At 41.8% G+C, this 25,201-nt stretch overlaps 1 protein-coding gene across 1 annotated transcript in view; it reads left to right on the top strand.

Moving 5' to 3' along the window:
• Nucleotides 1–3,441, top strand: part of SPATA16 (spermatogenesis associated 16) — a 320,380-nt gene extending 316,939 nt beyond the window's left edge. The window contains exon 10 of the mRNA XM_075555593.1: nt 3,319–3,441. Coding sequence (XP_075411708.1) covers nt 3,319–3,441 — 123 coding nt within the window. The remainder of the gene's footprint in view (nt 1–3,318) is intronic.
• The last annotated feature ends 21,760 nt before the right edge of the window (nt 3,442–25,201 follow it).

Genomic DNA, 25,201 nt, shown 5'->3' with positions numbered 1-25,201 from the left:
TCTGTCCTGGATTCCTTGTGTTTCCAGTTCCTTTGTACATCCTCTGGTCCAGAACCATGGACTGTGTCGCTATAGTTGGAGGTTCCTTCAAGACCTGCTTCGCCACACTGCTGGTGTATACATCACTTGAGCTGGGGACTGTCGGACCCTGTCATCTGGCTGACTGTTGGTGACCTGCCCCGCTGTTTGCTGCCTGTGGCTGGATTCCCTGAATTGCTCTACAGAAGACACAGTTGTCTACTTCCTTGACTTGCACCCAGCAGCCCTCGTGAGTCGAAGGACTGCCAGTGTATTGACTGTCGCACAGAGTGAGTTGCACTGAGCTGTTTGTACTGCTCTATAATTAGCTGTTTATTTCTTATGTTGTATATATTTATCTATATCTGAAATCACACGTGTCCTGGTTTTCTTTCTCTAGAGACTCTGTCTAACACCATGTCATGATGTGCTTCATGGTTGCATCATTGTTCGCTATTGTCCATACGGACGAGAGCTTCTTTATCGCTCTTTCCACTGATGAGGGTTTGGGTTGCTTCAGCTTCTTGCTATTGTGAACCATGCTGTGATGAACAAGTGGAGCACACATATTTTCATGAAGTGTCTCTTTCCTCATTGGGTATATACCCAGGAGAAGTATCGCTGGGTCATATGAAATTTCCATTCCCAGTTGTTTTAGGTATGGATGAGAGTTCTAAGGTGAGTTTTATATCAGGGGACAGATGGACATTTCAGTGAGCTTAATGGATATGCAGATACCTCAAAGATGCACTACATGAATAAAGTAGATGGAGTCACATGAGATGGAAATAAGACAGAAGTGATTCCAGATCATCTAGGGCTTCAGAAGCCATGATAAGGATGTGGGTACCCACCTAATGAGATTGAACTTATATTTTTATATTCTTTTTTTAGAGTAAAGCAATACCTACTTTATTTCTCATAAGCTGATTGCACAACATGCTTTAAGATCTTCATCCAATGGGCAGGATAAACAATCTGGAGAAGAAAACAATGAGACCGATGGTTCCGGGGAGACATGGGAGAAGGGGAGGTGGGGGAAAGCAAGTAGGTGTTAACAAACCCAGGGACAAGGGAACAGCAAGTGATCCAAAATCATAGGAGGCCTGGTAGGGCTTGATCAAGGGCAATGTAACTGAGAGGAATTACCAAAACCCAAATGAAGGCTGAGATGTTAGTGGGACAAAAGGAAATAGAAGAAAGAACTAGGAGGCAAAGGGCATTTATAGAGGTATAAATGCAGGCATGTACATATGTAAATATATTTTATATGTCGATGGGGTAATAGATCTATGTGAATATATTTATATGTTTAGTATTAAGGTAGCAGATGGACATTAGGTCTCTACTCAAGTACTGCCTCAATGCAAGAACACTTTGTTCTATTAAACTGGCATTTCATGATGCTCACCTTCCTGACACAATCACTGACAAGCAGGTACATAAGCAAATGTGATGAAGAAAGCTGATGGTGCCTGGCTAGAAAAAGATATAGTGTCTGGGATCTTAAAGGCTTGAAGATAAACAAGTGGCCATCTAGCTCAGAAGCAACAAAGCCCACTGTAAAAGGGGGCTTCACAAAGTCCGTGGGAAAGCTCCATATCTTTTCATTCCATTTTTCCACAAAATTTCTGAAGCCCCTTTGTAGGTACTGTATAGACTTAATTCAGCCATGCTCTTTCAGTGTTTCTTCCATCTGTTCATGAAAAGCAACTCATGTGGGTGCCAAGTTTTGTTTAAGCCACAGCAGCACCAAATAGATATTTCAAAATCATTTATGTTGCATCATTGAAGGAGGCCTTTTTTTGGCTGATCAGGATTGTAATTTAAGATTGTACTTGGACCGAAGGCAAACATTCTCATTGTAAAATGCTCGGATCTCAGTGATACATCTTAGATGCAAATAACATGAGTGAGTCATCAACTGAATTACCGATGTCACTGTAAAGCACCATCCATTATCTTTGTTTTGATTGTGCTCTATCTTTTTGGGTTGTTTTGCTTTTACTGATGGTTTTGGTTTTATGAAAAATGTATGTAATATATAGCCTATGTAGAATAGTCAATTGACTTCATGGCAGCATTTATCAAATTATCTGAATGATAAAGATTTGTCAAATTATCTGAATGATTTCTACAAATGATTGAATGCCATAAACTACTACTATGTGCTTTTGGAAAAATTTACCTGAAATTGTTTTTTAAAGGTTTTCACACATACAACCTTCCCATGAATAAGTTATCTTGTTTTCCTAAGAAAACCAGTGGGCAGTTTATATCCCATGATGTGATATAGAAGACCTAAGCATAACATATGGATGAGTGCTACCATTTATGATTCTCTTTTTGACGATCTAAATTATCTTTGGGATATTACTCTGAATGATAAATCAAGTGATTTCAAAGTGGAACTCAGAATTGGAAAATTGAAGCTCTAAGTGCTTTTTATCTTAAGTAGATGATATCTGCAGACCTTGAACAATAAGTGCTTTCGCTTTGACCTAGCTTTATGACAATGGGCTCTTCAGGGAATGGCATTAGGCTGATACAATATGCAGGTCCTAGGAATTAGGGTTAAGTATAAATTGTTACAGCTACAGACTTGCATGTGGGCCCAACTCAGCATATATGTAAATTGGCTTTTCCATAGCTTTCTGACAAATAGTATAATACATTCAACCGTCACTGAATAATTTTAAGTTTCCTTTGGAGAGAAGCTAATAGCTTTTTTAAGAATTATTGTCTCGTGTATCATTGTTTTCCCTCATTCTCTGGGGCATGCAAGAAAGTGTATTTATTCAAAATTTCCTTTTAATTTAGTAGATAAATGGTTCTTGCCACAGTGATATAGAATATTCATTTTTCTCCCATGTTAGCTAGGAGCATGTAAATACTAGAATCTCTGCCTTTGAGGAGGGTGGATTTGTTTGTGTTGGATAAAAGAAGTAGGGAAAGAGCTTACCATGGATTAACTTGTAGCCCTGTTTTTACCATTTGAAAACCCTGATTTCCACAGCCTGTTTAAAATAGTACCAGGTGATCGCCCCATTCCAATCTCTATTCCTACCCCACAGGAGTCAATGGGAAAGCCAGTGCCTGCGTGTCTAGTGCATGTTTATAAAGCGGGGGAGGGGGTCTGAAATGGAAACAGAAGGAGATTTTTATGTTTCGCTGCTTCCGTTGCCGCGAGTTCTGTTCTAAAATGTGCCATTTGTTTTTAACTACCTCACCGTTTTCCTAAGAATGTAAAACCCAGAAAAACAACTGCAAATCCTGTTGGATTCTGTTTATATCTTCCAGGTTGGGAGAATTGAAGATTTTCTATACCAATTAGAGGATAGTTTCCTAAAAACTAAGAAACTGAGAACTGCTCGAAGACAGAAAACGAAAATGAAGCGGCTTCAAACCACGCAGCAGAACTAGCCACCCGAGGAGGTGCTACCTCGCGAGGTCCCAGAGAAAGAAGCAAGGGCGGCCAGTCAGACAGCCAGCCAGATAGCACAGACAAATCACCAAGGGAAAAGGTGCCTCTTCCTGGCTCCTTCTTAGCAAAGACTTCAGGAGTCTCAGCTGACTGTAATAAATGTTCTCAACCTACTGGTCTTGACTCTTACTCATATCTGCCTTGTTTTGCTAGCCCACACACAAACTCTCTGCGGTCGAGATGATGCCAATTCGCAGCGATTCTACTGGACAGGATGGAACGGCCCCTTTGCGTTTCAGAGAAGGTAACTCTAAACCGAAAGCTCCATCGTTCTCCCGCAGAGGGGCTGGTGGTTCCAAATTGCTGACCTTGCTGTCCGCTGCCCCGAGCTTCATCACTGGTACCATCGGAGTTCCTGCTTAGCTGACGAGTTTATAAAGTAGCCATTGCTGCGTCTTTTACCTTCCTTGTTCTTTCAGACTTGACTGCAGTATTCCCGCTCCACCTAAGTAAGCTCATAGTGGCTTGCCTAATCATTAGAAGCACTCACAGGCCACACACAGATAGGGAAAGACTATATAAATACAAAATTGACATCATAACATTACTAATATTCCTTCTTGCGTCATTGCAGAGATAGTCGTATGTAGTATGTATGACATCGTTAGGTAAGATTTCTCATTAAAATCTCAGTTCTTTCATGCGGATCTTTTATTTTTTATTTCCCTTTTCCACTAAATGACTCAACACGAAAGCACATATTTCACAAGGTAGTCTTCACCTCACATAGCTCAACTTACCCCGCAGGGACGTTTGAGGAGGAGATGAGAAGGCGAAGCTCAGATGTAGAGAAAAACATTTTTTAACAAATACTAAAAAAAATGAAAAATGAACAGAATCCAAGAACATGGGTGATAAAAAAAATAAGAAAAGGATAAAAGGAAGTAAGATAGTTATAATTGGATTTTTTTTAAAACATGATGAATTACCAGAAGAAGAAATTAATCTGTAACCAGTTACAATGATATACCTGTAGCCCCCCTCTCATGGGATGGACAACAGAAAAGTGGGTAAAGGGAGCTATCGATCAGTGTAAGAAATGAAAAAATAATGATAATTTATAAATTATCAAGGGCTTGTGAGGGAGGGAAGGGAAAAATGAGGAGCTGATACGAAGAGCTCAAGTAGAAAATACTTTGAAAATGATGATGACAACAAATGCACAAATCTGCTTGACACAATGAATGGATGGATTGTGATAAGAGTTGTATAAGCCCCCATAAAGTGATTTATTTAAAATGACAATAATAACAATAAAAGGGTGCATATTGTAAACACAAAACACAAAGAAGTACAGCAGAATTCTCCTTGGAACTGCAGGTGGCAAGACTGTGGCATCTTTACTTTGGACTTGTTAGCAACGGAGACCGTCCTGGGAAAGGACATGGAGCTGGTCAAGCAGGGCGGCAGCGAGAAGAGGGAAACCCTTCAGGAGATGGACCGACCCACTGACCGCAGTAGTGGACTCCCAGACAGCTATGGAGTCTGACGCTGGGCGGGGCAATGTTTCACTCTGTGGCACGCTGGGCTCCTGTGACTTGGAACTGACAAGGGCAACGAACAGCAATAAATGAATCTTTTAATCAGACAATTTGACTGTAAATGAATCGCCTTTGAAATAAAATGGCCTGTGAACTTGGGTACCATCAAGATCACTTGAGGGCATTGCTGGTTCAGTGATAGACTGCACCTTCCAGGAGGGAGACCTAGGTTTGATCGCTAGCCAACGCACCTATGTGTGGCTATCTCCCATCTGTCAGTGGAGGTTTGCGTGTTGCCTGGATGCTAAACAGGTTTCAGCAGTTTCTAGAGCAGTGGTTCTCACCCTGGGGGTCGCGACCCCTTTGAAGGTTGAATGACCCTTTAAAGGGGCTCGCCTAAGACCATCGGAAAACACATAAATATTTCACAATATGTAATTACATATTGTTTTGTGATTAATTGCTATGCTTTCATTGTGTTTGATTATGTTCAATTTATTACAATGAAAATACATCCTGCCTATAAAATATTTACATGAAGATTCATCACAGTAGCAAAATGACAGTGATGACGTACCAATGAAAATACTTTTATGGTTGGGGTTCACCACACCACGAGGAACTGTATGAAAGGGTCGCGGCACGAGGAAGTTTGAGAACCACTGCTCTAGACCAAGACAAAGAAGAGAGGAAGGACCATTTAAACCCAATCCATCAGAGCAGTTCAATCCACAGCTACCAGGCAGCATTTTCCTTTGTCCATGTGTCAGTGCCAAGGGGTAACTGGACAGCAATTAACAGAAACAATGAAGGACTATTGGCTTAATTCGTATGTTTCTTCCTTAGTCCCTAATTATTCGTTAGTCCCTCCTTTTCTATCCCAACCTCCTTGGAGAATACCTTCAGTTACTATCATTGTTGAGATTAACAACAGTCTCACTTAAGAAATTTTTTAAATCATCAAATCCATACCCACCCAGCATCTCAGTTATCTTCTTCTGACTAGTGGCAAGCAGTTTATTTTTTTTTGGTGTACACTCAAGTCTAACCAAATGTGTGAGGCTCAGCCTGGCATTTCACTCCTCGGCGGCTCCTGCCTCTCACATTGTCTAGGAATTTCTCGTTAATTAAAAAAGGTCCTTGTAACATCCCAGGAGATAAATCTTAATAACTTTACATTTTCACTTAAGTGTTAGTTTAATCACATCAGTGGGGTTTTTCCCCAACAAACCAAAAGAGGGTTTTGATGTTCTGAAAGGAATTAATCATTTAAAAAGAAAAATAAAAGTGGGCAGGAATCCTAGCACATCCTCTTTGTTTATTCAGCAGTTTTCTAAAAGGCTGTCGACTCAACAGCTGTTCAATTGCTTTAAGGTTGTCCCTTGGAAATTAAGGTAGTCTTATCCTATAGTGTCCAAAAGTTATACATGATAGAATTTAAAATATTAGATATAATTTCACTGTTTGACCAATTACTCCCAAGTAACACCAAAGATCCTTTGGCTCTTTTGACCAGAGATTGGGGTAGGGAAGAAGAGCAGTTGGTATTTGAGTTGAAAGTATAGAGCACTTGGTATGAGGAAGGATGTGATTTACAATGGGAACCCTAACTCCATTTTAAGTCATTTTGAATCCAGCTTCCATTTGTTTTCAGTCTGACAGTCAACCAGCAATACAGCAGTTTTGTCTTCAGGCAAAGTGTGTTTAAAAGTCGATTACAAATCCCCTGGCAATCCCAGGGAGGGGCAGTCTTTCCCTCAATTTTTCAGATGTGTGATACAGTGGCTATGATATGATATGGGTGTTACTCATGTTCACGAGTTGTACCCCAACCACCAGATGGTCAAAGTGCTACATCCAATCCTGTAAGCCTGTTTCACCTGTGATTGTGTATGTGTCTTAATCAAAGTCCTCTCCACCACTTCTGTGGTCTCATTTACAACTGTGATGAACTGATCTGCTGACGATTATGATGTTGTGAAAATTCCTTTGTTTTCTATATTCTGTAATTAGCTTCATGGCCCGGCATCCTTTGAACACCGTCTTGGCCTCTGGCTGATGGCTTCCCTTCATCCAGATGCTTTGTCTTTCTCTTTGTCTTTGTTGAGGCTTAATAAATGAGTCTCTACAAAATATGCTTGAATTCAGGGTCATTTCTCCCCTAAAACAGAAGAGGGATAGAAAATGGAGACCAAAAGACGATGAAAAGAAGCTTTCTTCCCAAGAAAAAGAATTGACAAACGTTCCTGTTGCAGCTGAGCCAGCTTCAACGCCCAGCGACCCCTGTGTACAATAGAGTGAAGCACTGCCCAGGCCTGTGCCAGCCTCCCAATTGTGCTGAGGTTTGAGCCCGCAGATGCAGCCACTGTGTCAATGCATCTTGTGGAAGGTCTTCCTCTTTTTCACCCCCTCTCTGCTTTACCAAGCATGATGTCCCTCTCCCGGGATTGGTCTCTCCTAATGTTCAAGGTAAGTGAGATGATGTCTCACCATCCTGGCCTCTAAGGAGCATTCTGGCTGTACTGCTTCCAACACAGATTTGTTCCGACGTCTTTAAAATTCTTACTAGAAGCAATAGCCAGATCTACAGGACTGGGTTTGCTCAAAATCTAAACATGAATGTCAAGAGCTTTAAGTAGCAATAATTGACTGCACCTGGCCTTGTTTGTTATGAAAACATCTGCAGGAAGGATTTGCAAAACAAAACGGTAACAGTAAACAAAGTTAATTAATACCAGAGAATTCAAAGCCTACAAAGTATTTTCAGAATGCTTACTTCACTTCAACTTCAGAACCTGATCCTATGTGCGTTCTGTCCAGTTTGCAACAAACACCCTCCAAAGCACAGGTGAGGCTGTGCTTTGGTGTGTGTGTGTGAGAGAGGTGAATTACATCTGGATTAAAGTTTGAGAAGTTTGTCTTTTCCATACTGGGACATTTTTCCTCTCAATTGAGCTTAAACTTCACCCTGGGACAGATCATATGCTTCCATATGTGGGGTTTCCTTTGTCTTTTATGGCTCATTATGTCTGTGAATTGTGTGCTAATGTATCCGGATAGGAGGACTTCATAAAACCTGGGTAGAAAGCAAAGCTTTGTGGGTCCATGGTGCTGGTGGCAACTTGCCTCTCAAAATATCTAAACAGATTCTTCTCGATTTGTCTTCATTAGCGGGGAGGGTGTTAATCCTGTCTACAGAATGCAGTCTAGATAGGTGTGGGAGGGAAAGTGAGGGTATACCCACAGATCTATATAAGTTTGACAGAGAACATTGGTACATGTGTATTCAGCTTTGCTGGGAAAATATCCATGAATGTGATGGAATATCCTGAGAGCAAAGTTATGAACTGTTAGCTGGAATCAAACACTTTGAGTGAGTTTGTCCCTGGGCCTGGGAGTTCGGGATTATAGTCTCAGGGAACATCAAGGTAAAATGGCATGGCATAGTCTTCAAAAAATATATCGCACAAATGACTTTAGTGAGTAGTGAGTGACTAGGGTCTTAAAAGCTTCTGAGCAGCCACCCAGGAGCAATTATGGTGTCACCTCATTCAGAATAAAGAAGAGTGAAGAAAATTGGAGATGCATAGGAACCATCCAATAGAGCGGAGCACAGGAATGCACTCCATGTCCATGAGATCAGAAGAACTAGATGGTGCCCAGCTATACTTCCAACTTCCCTGAAAGGAGTTGCAGTAGAAGGTCCTGCATGCTGCATAAGATACCAGAATATGGAACCCTACCGTTTGTTTTCCATGCGTTACTGCAGGTATCAATTTTCCTCGACTGCATTATTCACAACTTTGTCAAGCCCCCAAAAAAGCCAAAGTGGTAGGAAATGTAAGACTTAGCACTTTTTCACAAAATGGCATACAGCAAAGGGCATTGATTTGAGGGCACGAATGGTTGAACTCACCATCTCTACCTATGTTATCATCCCAGCTTTAAAGTTGTCCAAGTACTGAACTCCCAGCAGTAAAGGCCAGGCCATACATCAGCCTTACTGGTCAGACAAAGACTGCTGGAACTTTGGAGAGTGTGGTCCTTAGTCACCGTCAAGTCTAAAAATGAACTCACTTCTTTGGCTCAGTTTTCAACCAAAGTTCTATCACGGTAACAGTAATAGTTGTGAGATTAACATCTTGCATTAACCAACCATTTGAGATTACAGGGCAGCACTCACCCAAGGACAATGTGTAGAATGGTTTGAGAGAAGGGAGAATGGAAGGGAAAACAGGAAGGGTGTGGGTAAGTGAAAAGTTAAATTGTGGGGATTGCAATAAATGACCCGAAACAAGATAGGTAGGAATTGTGAACAACGGCCACCCAAAAAACTGACCTGCACTGTGAACCTCACACCATTCATAAGGAACAGTTCAAAGAAAAGGCTTTCCCCCTTTAAGGTTGAAAAGTCTGGGAGACTGCTGCTCACTCTCTTTCTAGAAGGGTCCTATGACCAATAACGTGTAGATCACCTGTGTATAAGTTTTCTGATCTGCAACTGCCTACAAACTCTTGATCAATCTTGATCATTTTAAATCACTTTTCAGGGTATTTGGGTGTGTGTTTGTTTCTCTTGACCTTCATTTTCCAACTTTTCAAGTCTATGGAAACTACTGAATAATTGGACAATGTAATGAATGCATACTTCATATAGATTTTCCCAATTGTTAACATTTCTCCACACTAGCTTTCGCTGGTCCTTTCTCTCTCCTGTCCCCCATCCTCTCTCCCCCTCTCTCTTGTTAAGTAAAATGCATTACATAAAACAACCAAAATTGTTTTCTTTTACTAGAATCATTTTATATTGAATACACTGCGAATCCTCATTTGGCAGATCTAAAATGTTCTCAGTATCAAATTAGCCAAGTGATTGTAGTTACTTGGAAACTACTAGAGCAAGACAGCACTTTCCACTGTGGCTCTCCTCCCTCTTTCCTCTGGCCATTCTGCTAGATTGCTTTGGTCACAGCAGCATTCAGTCAGGTCAGGATCCTGGAACAAGAGAAAGCAAGTCGCAGAGGCTGTTTGCTATTTCCTAGCAAGATACAGCTCGAGAGCTAATAGTTCATACTTTTGTGTATCTCTTAGGAGGGCAGATCATTATTCTTTGAGAAAAGATTGATCCAATTTTTGAAAACAGCTCAAAATTACCCAGAACCCAAATTGGTGAATTGCAGAGATGGTGAGCCGAGTAATGACATTGTAGGTTCAAAAGAGATGTGTCACTGTAAAGTAATGCCACACACAAAGGCGGCTGCACTGAAATAAGTACAAAGCAGCTGTACGCTAAAATGTCTCTAAAACCGATCCTGTGATGAGAACCACGTGTACCTTGGAACCTACTGGTATGTTTATATGAAGACTCTATCTTGCTAGGCACTCCTATGGGCTACTGGTGGGAGAAAAAAAATAGAAACTAAAAACGTGTCTGGAAAGCATTTTGTTGTCGTGTCAAGATCCCCAATATTTTCATTTCTAGGACCTTATTAAAAACAAATCATCAATACCTTCAGGACCAAGGGTGTGAGGGACGATGCTGGGAGAGTGGAGGGTGAGTGGGTTGGAAAGGGGGAACTGATTACAAGGATCCACATGTGACCTCTTCCCTGGGAGAGGGACAGCAGAGAAGGGGGGAAGGGAGACTCCGGATAGGGCAAGATATGACAAAACAACGATGTATAAATTACCAAGGGCATATGAGGGAGGAGGGAAGGGGGAGGGAGGAGGGGAAAAAAAAGAGGACCTGATGCAAGGGGCTTAAGTGGAGAGCAAATGCCTTGAGAATGATTGGGGCAGGGAATGTATGGATGTGCTTTATACAATTGATGTATGTATATGTATGGATTGTGGTAAGAGTTGTATGAGTCCCTAATAAAATGTAAAAGAAGAAAAGAGAAAAAAATGATTAGGGCAAAGACTGTACAGATGTGCTTTATACAATTGATGTATGTATATGTATGAACTGTGAAAAGAATTGTATGAGCCCCAATAAATTGTTAAAATAAATAAATTTTTAAAAAAAGAGTTGTACGAGCCCCTAATAAAGGATTAAAAAAGAAAAAAAAAACAAATCATCAAAGATTTGCTGAAAATGTTCAAAGATATTCAGCACAAAAGGAGAAAGAAAGAAAAACAATACTGTTGTCAGTCAATTAGCAACCGAACACCTTAACCACTGCACCTGTAAGGACTGTTTTATGGTTATTTAAATAGAAAATAAAATTAACCTAACCAAATTTTCTTTACATAGGTCATAGATTAAAATTATTTTTGACAATCTATCCACTGCTCCCAAGAATGGTTTTTCTGCCATCTTGCCTTGTGTGTTGCTGAGACACTGGGCGTTATATTACCTACATCTCAAATATCAGCAGGATCACCCCTGGAGGACGGGTTTCACCAGAGCCTTCAGACAAAGACAGACGAAGGAAAGGCCTGGTGATCTACTTCTGAGAGTTAGCCCATGAAAACCCGATCCTGCACAGCAGAACCTTGTTCAGTCTAGTGCTATAGACGGAGAGTAAATCCATAAAGTCAAAGATCCACAAAAAAACAGGAAAACCCTTAGTGAGATGGATTGACACGTGGCTACAATTATACACGGGGCCACAAAGACAGCACCGATCACAGAGCATTTCATCCGTGAGTTGGGGTAATTCAGTGGATGCTAACAACAAGATCAATAATGCGAAACCAATACTTAACAACAAAATACCATTATAAAGGGTATTCACAATGTTTTAAAATATGTATCTAACTATCCACAACATAATGTGAGTATATGTAAAATATATGCAAACTAAAGACGAGGAGAATTCAAGGTCCAACAGTTGGTCTCTCTTCGCTTGAAGCAACAGAAGAAGAGAGTCAAAAACAGGCAGCAAAGAAATGCTTGGCTAAGTGCCTCCTCTGCCATGAAACCACGGGAGCTTGAGGGTACCGGGCTAACACTGTTTGGGTCCAAGATTTTATAAAATAATCTTGATCCAAAGTGGGAAACTGCAGGCAATAAATGGAATCCATCCTTTTGGAAGCTGCAATGGATGGATGAAGTCCTACAATTATTGGCACACAATCTTAAAACTGTAAATCTTGACCCCAAATATCCTCATTGTGGTAGGTGCCACTGAGTCATTTCCAAATCCGAGCGAGCCTTGGTACCACAGAGTGAAACATTGCCCGATTGTTGTTGTGTTTGAGGTCGCTGCTTCAGCCACTGTGCCAATCCAGCTCACTGGGGGCCTTCCTCTTTTTCCCTTCCCTTCCACCCGGGATGTCTTTTTCTAGACACGCAGCTCCCTGATAACACGTTCAAATGAGGTGAGACGAACTCTCACCAGCCTCAATTCCAAGGACTCTTCTTACCGGGCTTCTTCTTCCAAGACAGCTTTGTTTATTCTTCTGTCAGTCCATAGTACGTTTGATCGTCTCAGCCCGCGCCATAATTCAAATGCATCGATTCTTCTTCTGTCTTCCTTACTCAGTGTCCACAGTTCACCTGCATATGAAGCAATGGAAAAATCATGGTTGGGTCACCTAGCCTCCAAAATGACATCCTTGTTCTTCAACACTTGAAAGAGGTCTGGTGCAGCCAATTTACCCTGCGGAATACACCTGAAGGCTTTGTAAAACCAAATGATAGTGAAGTTTAATGATTATAGAATATACTCCTTCAGCAGTGTGCTCTTTCACGATCTTTCTGTATGAAATCAACAATGACGTGAAAGAGCTGTACAGAAATTTCAAAGAGGAGCTCAGGGAGACAAATTATTATAATGAAATGTGAAAAGGCCTAGAATTTTTTTTAATGTGTTTAAAGAAAGAACACACTCAGCATATATTAACTAGGAAACAAACTGAAGAAAAAAATGCAAGTCATTGGATTTAAAACTGAAACACTCCAGTGTGAGAAGAGGTAGAGGATTGCTATCCCAAGGCTGTGGATTTGGAAGTCAATGGACTTTGGTTCAAATCTCTTGCTTTTGAGATTGTCTCATAATTGACAGCCTACGACGTCACACCATCTTTGCTTTTGTGACCTATCTTCGTACTTCAAACACTATTTTGCCTTAATGGATGAACATGATTGAATTGTTTTGCCTTAAGTCTAACTTTCATTGCTTTCTTAAACAGTTTGAAGTTACTTAAGTTTTTAAACTGTATTAGTGAACATCTCATGAATTCTAGTCTAAAAAGCCTTTCAGTCATTTGTAGGAGAGCTTAAGTTCTGAGCACTGGGTATGCAGAAGGCTATGGATAACAGTGAGTGGCCAAAATCCATTTGCGAAGTCCCCACTCAGATCCAACCCCCACTGAACTCACTCAGACCATTGACTGGGGATGTAAATACTCCTGCCCTCAGATAGAGCGCACCGGGGAGTAAATTACAGCAGATGTGGTTACGTTAAAATTTAACATTATCATTTATTTCCTTCTGATCCATTTTTAGTTCTAGTTTTGATTACTTTGTGCTTTCTTTTGGATTGAGGCTTTCTTGTGTTTTATGTTGTTCTTGGTGTTGTCATTGTTGGGTTTTTCATGTGGTTTTCTTCCTATGAAATCTAGGAAAAGTAATCCATAGAGGTGGTAACAACTAGATTAATTGTTCCTTAGGTTTATGGCAGGAGAGGCTGGGAGTTGTGGGTAATATTAATGGGTACAAGAATGAGGAAAATGTTCTAAAATGACTGTGGTGATGATTGAACAACTCTTTTCAAGAAACCATTGAGTTATAAAGTATATGATTTATGTTCCAATAAAACTGTTGAAAAATTGAAGCCTCAAGGTGCCTTATTGAAATATTCCATGGGCAAAATATTGAACAATGCAGGAAGCATCAAAAGAAATACACAGAGTCACTCTACAAACAAACAAAACTGGCCAACGTTCACACATTTCAAGAGGTGGCATGTAATCAAGAACCAATGTTGCCAGAGGAAGGAGTCCAAGCCACACTGAAGGCATAAAAACAAGGCTCAACGGATTGAAGGAAAAGCCATTGCAACGTTTCAACTAGCTGATGAAGCACTGGAAGCGCTCATTTGCCCTTGCCAAGAAATCTGAAAGACAGCTACCCGGCTTATTTGTACCACAATGTGTTCTCCTTCCAAACGTAAGGTGACCCAGTCAAATTCCGAAATTATTGAACACTGTCATTAATAGCACAGGCAAGCACAGCTTGGTTTTGTGTTTGCAAGTACAGTTTGCCGAGACCATCCAGCAGTTACAGCAGCACATCAGCAGGAAGCTGTTCTAAATTCAACCGAAAATCAGAAAGGGGGCATCAGATGGATCTTGGCCGAGAGCAGAGATTTCCACGAGGATATTAGTTTGCGTTTTAATGGTTCTTCAAAGTTACTCAATAGTGTATTGTAACAAACTATCAACAACTTGTAGAGGAATAGCAATTCCAGAACACTTCATTCTGCTCGTGCAAAACCTGAACATGGAACAAGAGTCCGTCTTACAAACAGAATAAGGGACGACTAAATTATTTAATATCTCTAAAGGTGTGCTTCAGGGTTGTACCTTTTGCGTTATTTACTAAATTTGTGTGCTAAGTAGATAATCCAAGAAACTGCACTATGTAAAGAAGAATGCAGCGTCAGGGTTGGAGGAAAGCTTCTCAACAACGTGGGATATGCAGCTGACATAGCCTTCCTTGCTGAAAGTGAGAGGGACCTGAAGCACTTGCTGATGATGATCAAGGACTGCAGCCTTCGTACGGGTTACAACTCAATATAAAGAAATCACCATTGGACCGCTAAACATGATAAACAGAGAAAGGATGGAAGCTGTCAAGGATTCCTTCTTTCTTGGGTCCGCCATCAATAGCCACGGAAGCAGCAGTCGAGATATCAAGCAACATATGACTTTGGGCAACTCTGTTACACAAGATTAGTTTCAAAGGTTGAATCGCAAGGATGGCCCTTTGAACACTAAGGTGTGAGTGACGCAAGTTATGGTACTGTCGATTGCCTTCAATGTAAGTGAAAGTTGGACGTGGACTAAAGATGACTGAAGAAGAATAGAGGCATTTGAATTATGGTGCTGGTAAAGAAAATGGAAAGTATCACGGACTGCCAAAAGAATAAACAAATCTGTCTTGGCAGAAGTCCAGCAAGCATGCTCCCGGGGATCCAGGATGGTGAGACTTTGTCCCACATAGTTGGACATGTTATCCGAGGAGATGAGTCCCTAGCAAAGGACATCCTGGTTGATAAAGTGGAAGAATGGTGCAGAGAGAAGACCCACAACAAGATGGATAAATACAGTGGTTGCAACAATGAGCTAACGATAACAATTGTGAGGATGGCGCAGAGGATCAGGCAGTGTTTCATTCTGTTGTGCACAGGAGCTCTGTGAGTCAAAACCAACTTTGCGGTCCCTACCAGCGACACTCGATGGGATCAATTTGACAACAGCAACTTGAACTATCAGACAAGGAACTTAGAGAGCAGTGATTTTATGTTAACGAAGGAGGAACAACTCCAGGAGGAAGGTAAGGATGGCTGCCCGATGACAGAGAATGCAGTCAATGTCACCGGGGTGTACATATAAATATTGTTGGGGTCGTTTATTTTTAAAAAGACTAGAAGAAAATACAATTAACAATCAAGAATGTTTGCCTTTGGTGGGAGCAATTTTGGATGATTTTATTATCTCTTCCTTGATAGTACACAGTAACTATATGCTACTTGATAGTAATTTTCTTTTCACTTTGGTATTTAGTGTCATCCTGCAAAGAAAGCATTCATTGATATTAGCTTTCCCTTGATCCCTCATTTACAGGAAGGAAAAAGTAGGTACTTCCTGGTGCTTGCCTTACACGTCGTTGCTATGGCGTACACAGAGACCAAAGGAAGCATTTTCAGTTTCGAATTCTTTGCGGAATGAGGGTTTATTTTTATGACTACCTCCACCCACCATCACTGGCAGAGAGGAAGTAACCATTACACGGGGCACCACTTACCGTGTTTCACTTGCATTTACAAATAACCCCTCTGTGGGTTGTCTCTTGTCTCCTTTGCTTGTGTTCCTCTTACTGTCATCTCTGATTATGTTGCTTGTTTCCTTCCCTGCACTCATCGGATATCATCTCATGAAATATGATCGCACACCAAAGCCCCTTAAATCAAAATGTATTGAAAGTTGAGAGACCACTGGGAGAGCCGGGTTATGATTTAAAGCCGCTTGATTCATCAAGAGGGTCTGATGGAGTCTAAGTTCAATCAGATATTTCACGAGTGGCCTGATGGACTCAGCAGTTCCCTGGCTCCCAGGATATGGACACAAAGGACTATTGTACAGTGACAAGAAGCAGATTGTCGAGATGGAATGTAATGACTGCAGAGGCAGGCACCTACTTCTGACAAGCCATCGAAGGGAAGGAAACCAGAAACCATGCCTAAGAAAGCATCCCCAAACGTGGAAAAGTAAGCACATTCTTGTGCCCTATGAAAAGAAGCCAGAAAGCTCTCAGACGACATGAGATCATCTGAGCTCAAAATCAATCTTCGGGTACATTACACGATGAGCAGTATGTTGTTGTTAGTTTCTATCAACTTGATTTTTACTGACAAGTGCAGAACAGAACTGCTCCACAGACTGACCAAGGCTGTGACCAGGCCTGCCTTCCGAGGCCCCTGTCCCTGGGTTCGGACCACCCACCTTTCAGCCAGTAGTCAAGCACTGAATGATAGCACCAGGAGGGACTCCAATAAATGATATGGAATCTTGAGAATTAAAATTTGGTGAGGCTCTGGTGTTGGGAGTTTCTGTTTTACAGGGCAATGTGCGATATTCATATACGTCAATGATAAAGCATTCAGCTTTCTTTTTGTTCAGTTGACTTTTATGACTTTAACGATAAAACATTTCCCTCCTGACATTGAAAGCAAGCCAGCCTTTTGTCTGGGACTTGCACAGTAGGTTTACAGCTGTGAATGGCTGCCCAGGGAAAGCATTGGAATGGCCCTGTTAGATGTAAAGGCCGTGGAACAGGTCCCTCTCATAGGTCCCGCTCCAGTCACAGTAGATGACAGCAGTAGCAGCCCATCTAGAATGGAGAGGTTTTCTCTGCTCCAAGCAATAAAAGCTGAGCATAAACGTGGCTGCTATTCGTAGACAGAGGGCACTGACTTCCCCGGGAGACTGGCCTGGCCTTGACAGTCTTACAGTGTGTTGGTGCCTTGTTTGATAAGACTGCACTTGTGCTTGTCCTCTAAGCCTCATGGGACATACACTCTCCGCAGGCCCATCACCCAGCGCACTTCTCTGTAGACATGATGGACACCACAGCGTTTTGTTTTGTTTTGTTTGGCTTGTTGCTCCTTGTTTGAAGCTCCCTAACAAAGCCATATGATCCCATATAGTGAGGAGCCCTGTCGTTGTGCAAAGCATACGAACCTGACTGCTTACCAAAGAGGTAGCAATTCAAACCCAGCCAGAGGTTCCGTGGGAGAACAGAACTGCCAATGTGCTTGTGTAAACAGTACAGCCTAGGAAGCCCTGTGGGGCAATTTCCCTCGATCCCGCGGAGTTGCTCAGAATCAAACAGACTCTATAGCACATCACAGCAACCCAGAGGAGCACAGATTTTGACAGGCAGTGACCACCGAGTGGTCTACCTTGCACAACAAAGGCCCTTGGAATATTTGGGAAGCACGAGCCAAGGGAAAAAAAACTGACCTTTCTGTAAACATGTGGGGAGAAACTCAAAGAGCACTGAGATTTGTGGTCTTATTGGCAGTGTGATGCATGTGTACTTACTAGAGGAGAAGCCAAGGACACACCAGTTATATTTGCAACCAGTGTCAGTCCCCTGAGCCACATTATCCCATTAAAAACCTGAGAGGTAACAAAGCGAAGTTCCTGAACTAGCACAGAATGCCGCATCTAACCCAGAATAAAGCTGAGACGCAACCCGATTTATACTCACACTCCAGGGACAGGGGACTCCCTCTGCACTAGCAAGTATGACAGAGAGCTGGCTACGGAGGAGAAATTTCACCTCTGTCTAAATGCTAATTAGGCATCAACTGAAAGCATCCAACTGCGCCGGGGAGCTAAAGAAGCATTAGGACAGTGATGTGATCTAATAGAAAAAGCATTGGCTTCCTCGTTATGTGGCCTGGTCTGAGTCTCCTGTTCCTTAAAAAATGATGATCATAATCTAAAGATGGGTATTGAGAGCCTGAAATTGGGCATGTCTTTTAACTGGTGAGAACACTGTGCAACACACAGTAGAGACAGTTTAAATAACTGTGCCCTCCCTCTGAGATAGAAAAGCCCCAGGGTGGTGTAAACCGTTAATGTGCTTGGCTGCTAATCAAAAGGTTGGCAGTTCAAATCCACCCAGGGGCACCTCACAAAAAAGATGAGGGACCTCCAGCATTGAAAATCCTATGGAGCACATTTCTATTCGGACCCCTGTGAAGCTGTCACCTGGCAAAATGGATTCAGCAACCGCTAGTGTTTCATTCATCGACGTCTTTTTTTAATGAGTAGGAAAAAATCATTAAAAAGCAATTCTTAAAAATTTAAAAAATCAATTCATGACCTGAAAGAGTTAACACTGGGGGGCAGATAAGCTGCTTCCTCCTGGGGCTTAGGCCTTATAACTGGGAGCATCGGGAATGTCAGGGAGTCAGGGGCAACCACCCTGCTTGTGTGAATGCTAGGCAACCCGGGAGGTGAGTGTCTGGAGGCAAAGCGAGCAGGAATGTGACCCTGAAGATGTGAGAATCTGAGCTATCTAAAGCGATCCCAGAACAAAAAGGAAAGAATTGCTTCCTTGAAAATAAAATCGTTCTCAATGTGTTTCCTTGACACCTTCCTTGTGCATAAATGCTTAGCACAGAAGAGCCAATTATTTGAGGCATTTAATGAGTTGTGTTCCAAATAATTACAATTCAAATGAAATAGCTTTCTGTTTTAACAGAATCTGGGACTTTCAAAAATAGAAACATGCCTTCTCTCTATGACACTCGACAGCCAGGCAGTCATTAACCAGCTCCTCGATCGGTCCACCACCACCTCTGCCGTCTTCATGCCCGCCGGCACAGTTCAGGCTTTTGGTTAGCTTCCATGCGTTGTTCTAATTCCAGAGGCATCTCATTCTCCCGAGTGTCTCCACACTCTAACCTGTCTGCCACACTGCAGCCAAAGCCATCTTTGGGAATCTAAAGGTGTCCATTGACTGCGCTTCAGCATGAGACCTGCTGGCTGTGAGGAAGTCACACTCACCTATAGACCGATCCTTAGCGATCTCTTCTCTGTGGGAGTGCTCGTGTAAGTCTTTCCTAATGACTTCAGATCTCCCTTGGCTTGACAGCCTGAACTCAGAATGAAACTCATTCTCTAAAACCTTCATCCATTCACTTTTCCCTTCCCCAACACTTAAGCATAGCGTATCACACTTTTCTCAACATTTATGTAGCACTTTGTTTAACCACGAGCATAACGCTAAGAAGATAGAAGAGTGAATTGTGGACATCAGAATGCTCCTTAGAAGTGAGGATGGCAAGACTTCATCTCACATCCTTTGGGCATATTACCAAAAAAGGAACCAATCCCAAGAAAAGAACACCACAGCTGGTAAAACGGAAGGCCAATAAAAAGGAGGAAGCCACTCGAGGAGAGGGATTGACACAGTCACTTCAACAATGGGCTCAAACACAGCACCAGTGATGAGGGTGGTGGAAGACCAGACCGTGATTCATTCTGTAAACGGAGTCCCTAAGACACGAAACCAATTTTACACCATCGAACAGCCACAACAACTATCTTAGGGACTTTGAGAGGGCAGGTGAATTTTCTCCGATCCCCAAGACTCATGCATTATAGAAAAATGTTCCATACATATAGAGAAAAAAAAGATAAGGCGGGTGAAAGGGCAGGAAAGACGAGAGAAATAGTTTAAACTGAGTGGCTTAGTTGCTAGGGATGAAGTTGCAGCGCTTCGAGCAAGAACAGCACACATTGTTCCTCTCTCCAAGTGCCACGCACTTCATCTGCAAAATAGAAATAACAACAGCAAATCTTCCCTCCCTGGGACTGTTACACAGGGAAATTAATTGAAAAGGTAGCTGTAAAATTCCAATGCTGAATTGAGTCCAAGGTCATTCTCCTTAAAAAATACATTTTCCAGAAAAAGAAAATTGAAAATTTGCTCTAAAATTTTATTGAAAAAATATTCTCCTTTGTTGAATCATGAGAGGAGATAAAACATGCCACGGTTCCAACTCTTTCCTCTTTATTAATGAATTAAGCCACATCAAAATGCAATAAAGAGGGTATAAGAGGCTCCAAAGAATCATTCAAATTTTTGTCAGTAATTTTCCCTTCATAAAACAAGCATTTCTATTAAAATGGTATTGCATAAAAATGGAGTTTTAATGCTTAAAGGTTCTATACAATTTTGAGACCACCTGGTAAAAAGACTAGTTTAATGCTATTTACCTTCATAGAAATTAGAAAATACAAAACCTAAATAGACACCAAATGGAATTTTCCTGTCAAATGTGGAAATATTAGGGCATTCAACACAAAGATACCAATAATTAAGCATGTTAGGCGCTTTTGGGCGACGAGCATGGGAAATGAGAGACTCACCATGAATGGAAAGATCATACAGTTCATGCAGATGACTGAACCTCAAATGGAGGAGTCGTGTGTAATTAGAAAACAAGAAGTGTGACATCACACTGCCGTTGGAAACGTGAATTATCTTCCAGCAAGGTAGTCGCACTAACAAAGGGTCACGATAGTGGAGGAGAGGAAGGGAGTGCTGGGAGGAGGGTGGAGAGGGGCTATAAATTGGACATATGGTCACTCTGGAAAGAGCCCTGGTGTTGACCTGACAGTCAAAAGGTTGGCAAGAAAAGGTGAGGCAGTCTGATCCTGTAAACATTACAACCTCAAGAACTCTATGGAAGATTTTCCATTTTGCTAATTGCCTAATCATCACAACAAATGGATACCAGAGAAGGCCGTGTGTCAAGCAACATAACAAAGGTTCAAAGGTGGAGGTGTTACTTTAGCAAGACTAAAACGTTCGGTCTCTGCCATGTGGAACTGAGGCATTAATCCTTGGCTTGGGATGGATCACTGGGTGTGTGGGCACCATCCCTGCTTGAACCAGTGTGGTGGTTACATAATATGGTGTCAATTTTGGACTTGAGAGGATTAAGAGTGAAGGGGTGGAGTCTAGTCTGTCAATTGGGTCATAGACAATGAGGCCTCTCTGTGGGCATGGCCTTCTCCTGAGGATTCTGGGAACTCCTGTATTTCCTCCTTGGAGACGGGAGACACACTTTCTCTCTGCTCACTCCCTGAGGGATGCTCTTCTGACAAGACATGTGGCGCTACACTGACAGACCGCATCCCATGGAAACTGAAGGAGCCACATGGAGACCCTGCCAGGGCTGAGATATTTCTACCGCCACTGGATCCACAAGACTTTGAACCCACTGGCCTGTGATCTTCCTGCATTCAGCATCATTGCATGCATTTCATGAGTCTGAAGAGGACTTTAGAGATTGGTATCCAACATATGGGCTAATATCGGACTTATGGACTTAATCTGGACTGGGCTGGAATGTTTTCTCAATATTCAACTGCTCTTGTATATAAAGATCTTTCCTATACACATATGATGTCTCTGGATTTGTGTCTCTAGTCTACCTTGACTAATACAACCACATTTGACCAGAAGGGTGACCCCTGGACCCAGGTAGAAGTAGAGGAAGTGCTTAGTTTCAGTGTCACATAACGACCAAAGTTTCTGCCCACAGTGCAGTGACAAGTGGGAGTGTGCTTCTTGTCAAATGCCTTCTGGATGTGGGTCACAATGTCCTGCTCTGTGTTCTATTTCACCAGCGCCTGAGGAGTTCACTCCACCGGTCCTGTTACATTTCCTCTGACATGTCCGCATTTTTTATCACAGCCTTTCAGTCGCACATGGTTACTGTGAACAGTGAAGTAGCCATCGCTACCAAAGCCAAGGTGCAACTAAGCTGCCCACATCAGCAGCCCCCGCCTAGTCTCTAATGGAAGATTCTGGGGGGTTGTTAACATTGTATTGAGGGCTCTTACAGCTCTTAGAACAATCCATATCTCAATTGTATCAAGTACAATTGTACATATGTTGCCATCATTATTTCTCAAAATTTATTTTCTATTGTGCCTTTGGTGTCAGCTCCTCTTCCCCCACCCCACTCCCACCCTCGTGGCCCCTTGATAAATTATTAATTATCATTAATTTCATATCTTACACTAACAGCTATCTCCCTTCCCCTGTGGTTTCTGTTGTTGGTCCCGGAGTGGGCAGGGGTGCAGTTATGTGGGGATCTTCATGATCAGTTCCCCTTTCCTTCCCTCCTCCCCCCTCCTTGCCCCTGCCATCCTGATATCGGTTCTCTCATTCCTGTTCCTGGATTCCGTGTGTTGTGAGCTTTTATCAGTACCTGTGCATATGCTCTAGTCTAGCCCGAAGTGAAAGGCAGTACTGGGGTCATGATAGTGGGGGGTGAGGAAGCCTTAAGGAACCTGGGGAGTATTGTGTGTTTCATCAGTGCTTTACTGAACCCTGGTTGGCTCACCCATTCCCTGTAACCCCTCTGTGAGAGGATGTCCCATTGTCTACAGATGGGCTTTGGGTCTCTATTCCGACCCCCTCATTCTCAACAATATGGGGGTGGGGTGTTGTTTTGTTTGTTTGGGGTCTTCTGATGCCAGTTACCTGGTCCTGCTGACACCTCATGATCGCACAGGCTGGTGTGCTTCTTCATGTGAGCTTGCTGCTTCTCTGCTAGAAGGCCGCTTGTTTACCTTCAAGCCTTTGAGACCCCAAGATGCTATATCTTTTGATAGCTGGACACCATCAGTTTTCTTCAAATGGGATCCTTTGGACATAAACCTACGTTTAAAATTGTCATGTTGTGTGGTACTTACGCATTTAATTTCTTAAAGAACTGCCAAACTCTTTTCCAAAGAAGCTGCACTATTTTATTACCTCCCGTTTTACCTTTTCCCCTCACTACCAAATATCAGTACTGATAATAGCCTACATTTGAAGAGTTTGTTCTAGTTGACAAAACACCTGGATGTGAATCAGTTCCTCTGATCTTCAGCACAGTTCCTCTGTAGGTTTTGTTGTAGTTGTTGTTGGATGCCATCTGCTGGATTCTGATTTCTATGTCAGAGTAGAAATACCCCTTATGGCTTCCTCAGCTCTCATATTTTACATGGAAAGATATGGCTTTGGTGATGGAAATAACACCACAAATCACATGGCAGGACGGCAACACCAAAGACTGATTTATGGAGAATACCTATTTCTACATAAGTGCTAACTGTGCATGTGGACCTTGCCAAATGAAATGCAAAGGGATCCAATTCACTCCATTGGGCGAAAGATATGATAGAGACGTTCCATATTATCAGCCAGAACAAAGGCAGGAGTTATCTGTGGAAAAGAAACAGGTTATTCATATGAATTTTTAAATTAAGTTGAAGAGAATTAAAAACAAGTCCAGGAGAGCCAACACGCAACCTCCAGTATATTGCACCTGAATTTAGAGACCATCATGAGAACAGATTTGAAGAATTGAACATTAATAACCAAAAATTAGATTCGTTGTTGGATGGCAACAAGGACATAGCCTATGAAGAAAGTGAGAGAGCTTTAAAAAGGTAGATAAGGGGCTAAAACACAGACCAAAATGGATATCAAAAGAGACTGATGTAAATAAAGCCAATGGAAGAATGATGATGTGAAAGGACTCAACAAAAGATCTCCAAGGGGAAGGGAAGAGGGTAGGGAAGGGGTGGAACAAAAATGATGGAGGGCTTAACATAAACATAAATTAATACAATTGAAATTGCTTCCTGGAGGAAAAGACTCTAGACTACATACCCCTGAGTGTAAATATTGGACTGAATGACAAAAAAGGGAGGAAAAGTAAAACTGAAGCTCACGTGGAATCTTTAATGACATACAAGGTCATTTCAAACATAAAAACAAGAAGTTTCCAAGGGTAACCCAAGAAGATAAAGAATTTTAATGAAATGTGCAAAGGTCCAGAATTAAAAACCATATGAGCAGAATACCCTGAACCTTCTCAACTAAAAGAATCGAGAGAAAAATTCAACTCTTGAAGCAATAATAAAAGATTCTTTAGGCAGAATATTGAAAGATACAGGTAACATTCAAACAAAATCAAAGAAATCCACAGAATCACTGTACCAAAAAGAATTTGTTGACATTCAACGACGTCAGGAGGTACACAGGACCAAGAACGAAGGGTATTACAGTAAGAAGTGCAAGTGGCCTGAAGGCAGTGTTGAAAAACAAGTCCCAGGAACTGACAGACTATCAACTGAGATGTTTGAACAAAGCAGACACAGTGCTGCCTGTACTCATTTGTCTACAGTAGCAGGGGAGTGACTAGAACACAGCCACCTGGCCGGTCAATTGGAAAAGATCCATTTTTGTGCCCGCTGTGAAGAATGTGACCCAACATAATGTGGGCATCATCAAGTGGTAGTATAAGTGGCACGTGCACGTAAAGTTTTACTGAAAAGGGTTCAAAGTGTTTGCAGCGGTACATTGACAGGGGACTGCCAGAAATTCAGAAGAGGATGTGGACGGAGTTATGTCGCTGCTAATGTCACATGGCTCTTGTCAGAACACAGAGACTACCAAAAAGATGTTTGCTTGTATTTGTGGATTATGCAAAGGCATTTCACTATACAGATAATAACAAGTTATGGATGATGTTGTAAATAATAAAAACTCCAAAATATTTCATCATGCTTATGCATAATCTGTACAGGAGTGCTACGTCCAGGTCAGGTGGAACTTGCACATGAACCAATTTTAACAGAACAAAGTTTAAAATCAGAAAAGCTATGGGTCAGAGTGAAAGTATCCTTTCACCTTTTATTCAATCTTCATGCTGAGCAATTAATGCCAGAAGCTGGACTGTATGAAGAAGAACGCTGCATCATGTGTGGAGGAAGACCCACAGCCTACAATACACAAAGGACACAGCCATGCTTGCTGAGCACTAAGAGACTTGAAGCACTTCCTGATGAAGATCAAAGGCTGCAGCCTCCACTACAGATTGTGCCTCGAAATAAGGAAAACTAAAATCCTTATAATTGGACTAGTAAACAAAATCATGAAAACAAAAAAAATTGAAGTTGGCAA

This window comes from Tenrec ecaudatus, chromosome 8 (genome assembly GCF_050624435.1).
Source record: "Tenrec ecaudatus isolate mTenEca1 chromosome 8, mTenEca1.hap1, whole genome shotgun sequence".
NCBI classification, from domain to species: domain Eukaryota; kingdom Metazoa; phylum Chordata; class Mammalia; order Afrosoricida; family Tenrecidae; genus Tenrec; species Tenrec ecaudatus.
The sequence above is the reverse complement of the archived record's forward strand: the minus strand, read 5'-3'. Positions and strand labels throughout refer to the sequence as shown.